Source organism: Physella acuta, unplaced genomic scaffold (genome assembly GCF_028476545.2).
Source record: "Physella acuta isolate Inbredline_101_S28 unplaced genomic scaffold, ASM2847654v3 ptg000567l, whole genome shotgun sequence".
Taxonomy (NCBI): domain Eukaryota; kingdom Metazoa; phylum Mollusca; class Gastropoda; family Physidae; genus Physella; species Physella acuta.
Window position 1 is genome coordinate 102,501 of NW_026732086.1, and position 2,884 is coordinate 105,384.

The 2,884-nt window shown below is 33.4% G+C and overlaps 1 protein-coding gene across 1 annotated transcript in view; it reads left to right on the plus strand.

The window, feature by feature from the left end:
• Nucleotides 1-2,041, plus strand: part of LOC131946699 (amiloride-sensitive sodium channel subunit beta-like) — a 15,284-nt gene extending 13,243 nt beyond the window's left edge. The window contains exons 11-15 of the mRNA XM_059307611.1: nt 267-342; nt 634-691; nt 1,118-1,203; nt 1,362-1,437; nt 1,907-2,041. Of these exons, the coding sequence (XP_059163594.1) occupies nt 267-342; nt 634-691; nt 1,118-1,203; nt 1,362-1,437; nt 1,907-2,041 (431 nt within the window). The remainder of the gene's footprint in view (nt 1-266; nt 343-633; nt 692-1,117; nt 1,204-1,361; nt 1,438-1,906) is intronic.
• Nucleotides 2,042-2,884: the final 843 nt, after the last annotated feature.

A 2,884-nucleotide genomic window follows, 5' to 3' on the forward strand; every position in this document is an offset into this window, starting at 1 on the left:
AATATCTAACTAACACAACCTACACTATGAAAAAATCAAATACTGAGCACTAGTGGAATATAAGTAAATTACGGCCTAACACAACATGGATGCTATGAGCCGTGAGCTCTCTCTGGATGTCTTGTGCGCTCCGTTTCTGGAAAATTTCTCCTTTTTATATTACCCTTGTGTCACACCTCCCACGAGTATTTTCATCAATTTTAGAATTGTAGACTTGATTTCGCACTATAACACTGACATTAAATGTTGACTCATTTCGCTTTCAGAGCTCATATGCAAGTTCAAAACTACATCGGAGTTCAGCGAAAATGAAATATTATGTGATTGTCCAAACCCCTGTAGGTATGTGTCTGGTACAGTAATACAGATCTAAACGATCTACCTGGTTACTATATGCCTCTCTTAGAAACACACACACACATATTCATTATATATATATATATATATATATATATATATATATATATATATATATATATATATATATATATATATATATATACATATACATATATATATGGAGAGAGAGAGAGAGAGAGAGAGAGAGAGAGAGAGAGAGAGAGAGAGAGAGCGAAAAAGAGAGATACAAACTTAAACATAACTCATTCCAACTGATGGTATCATTCTATCCAGCGAGACGGCCAACAGTAGAAGTTCGGCGTTTCTCCAATGGCCCAGTGAAGATGATATTGTAAGTGTCAACTATATGGTGGGGAGTGGGGAGTCAAACTACAATAATTGATAACATATGACGACTGTGCGGAGGTCATAAATATTATATCCGTGGCGAGATGGCAACATGGGCACTCATGGGTTTACAAATCTGGCTGCGTTCATCTGGTGTATCTCTTAACAATAGTTGTGTCTCCACACTACTAACTTAATGAACTATTTATTGTTAACTTTGTGAACCATTTATTGTTAACTTTGTGATCCATTTATTGTAAAATTTGTGAAACCATCTATTGTTAACTTTGTGAACCATTTATTGTTAACTTTGTGAAACCATCTATTGTTAACTTTGTAAAAACCTTATACAATTAACTTTTTGTCCAGTCTGTTGTTAACATTGTAAAACCCACTATCGTTAACTTTGTGAAACCGTCTTTGCTTACAGCAGGAACTCCTCCATGGCTATATGAGTACAGTGACCGACCAAGATTACTACATTAAAGTCTACAGTATACCTTTTGCCAACTTGACGTAAGTCATATAGTAAAACTGCACTGTATTCCATTCTATTATTGGATACATTTTTAAAACATAAAACTGAATGTTTATCCTGTATCTTAAAAACTAAGACTACTCTAAAACTCGCACGTACACTAGACAAAACATTTTTAATTTTCTGTTTCCGGCAGAAACTACTTCATTAAACTTGTCATCTACTATGATGATTTGAACTATGAAATAATTACTGAAGTACCAGAGTATGAGGTAGGTTTTTAATCTTTTATAATATACGAGTCGGTGTCCCGCATGGTAGGGCGACGTAGATAATTTATATATATATATATATATATATATATATATATATATATATATATATATATATATATATATATATATATATATATATATAAGTATTTATATTAGCCTCTTTCATCTCTTTTCGACTACCTATGCTAGTGCATTTAGCATACAATTTCACGTATCAAAAAATATACATAATATATTTTCTATTATGGTTTTAAACTTCTCTGAACCTAACATAAGTATATAGCATTGTTTAGAATTACTATTCTGGGTAAACTTACTATTAAAAAAAGTGATGTAGCTCTATTTACTGGTCCTTACACAATATAATTAGGGGTAAAGGTCATATGAGGTAAGTTATTCTTGTAAATCGCGACTTGCATGTATATAAACGCGATCTACTTCCATTCTGACCTTACCCTTCTTGCAGCTGTTCCAGCTCCTGTCAGATGTTGGTGGTACCATAGGTCTGTGGATTGGTCTCTCATTACTCAGCCTGTTCGAGGTGCTACAGCTGCTGGCCGAGGTTGTGATGTTTACAGTTACTCACACTTTCAACTTGTAATTTGTACAGTTACTCACACTTTCAACTTGTAATGTGTACAGTTACTCACACATTCAACTCGTAATTTGTACAGTTACTCACACTTTCAACTCGTAATTTGTACAGTTACTCACACTTTCAACTCGTAATTTGTACAGTTACTCACACTTTCAACTCGTAATTTGTACAGTTACTCACACTTTCAACTTGTAATTTGTACAGTTACTCACACTTTCAACTCGTAATTTGTACAGTTACTCACACTTTCAACTCGTAATTTGTACAGTTACTCACACTTTCAACTCGTAATTTGTACAGTTACTCACACTTTCAACTTGTAATTTGTACAGTTACTCACACTTTCAACTTGTAATTTGTACAGTTACTCACACTTTCAACTCGTAATTTGTACAGTTAATCACACTTTCAACTCGTAATTTGTACAGTTACTCACACTTTCAACTCGTAATTTGTACAGTTACTCACACTTTCAACTCGTAATTTGTACAGTTACTCACACTTTCAACTCGTAATTTGTACAGTTACTCACACTTTCAACTCGTAATTTGTACAGTTACTCACACTTTCAACTCGTAATTTGTACAGTTACTCACACTTTCAACTCGTAATTTGTACAGTTACTCACACTTTCAACTCGTAATTTGTACAGTTACTCACACTTTCAACTCGTAATTTGTACAGTTACTCACACTTTCAACTTGTAATTTGTACAACTACTCACACTTTCAACTTGTAATTTGTACAGTTACTCACACTTTCAACTTGTAATTTGTACAGTTACTCACACTTTTAACTTGTAATTTGTACAGTTACTCACACTTTCAACTCGTAATTTGTACAGTT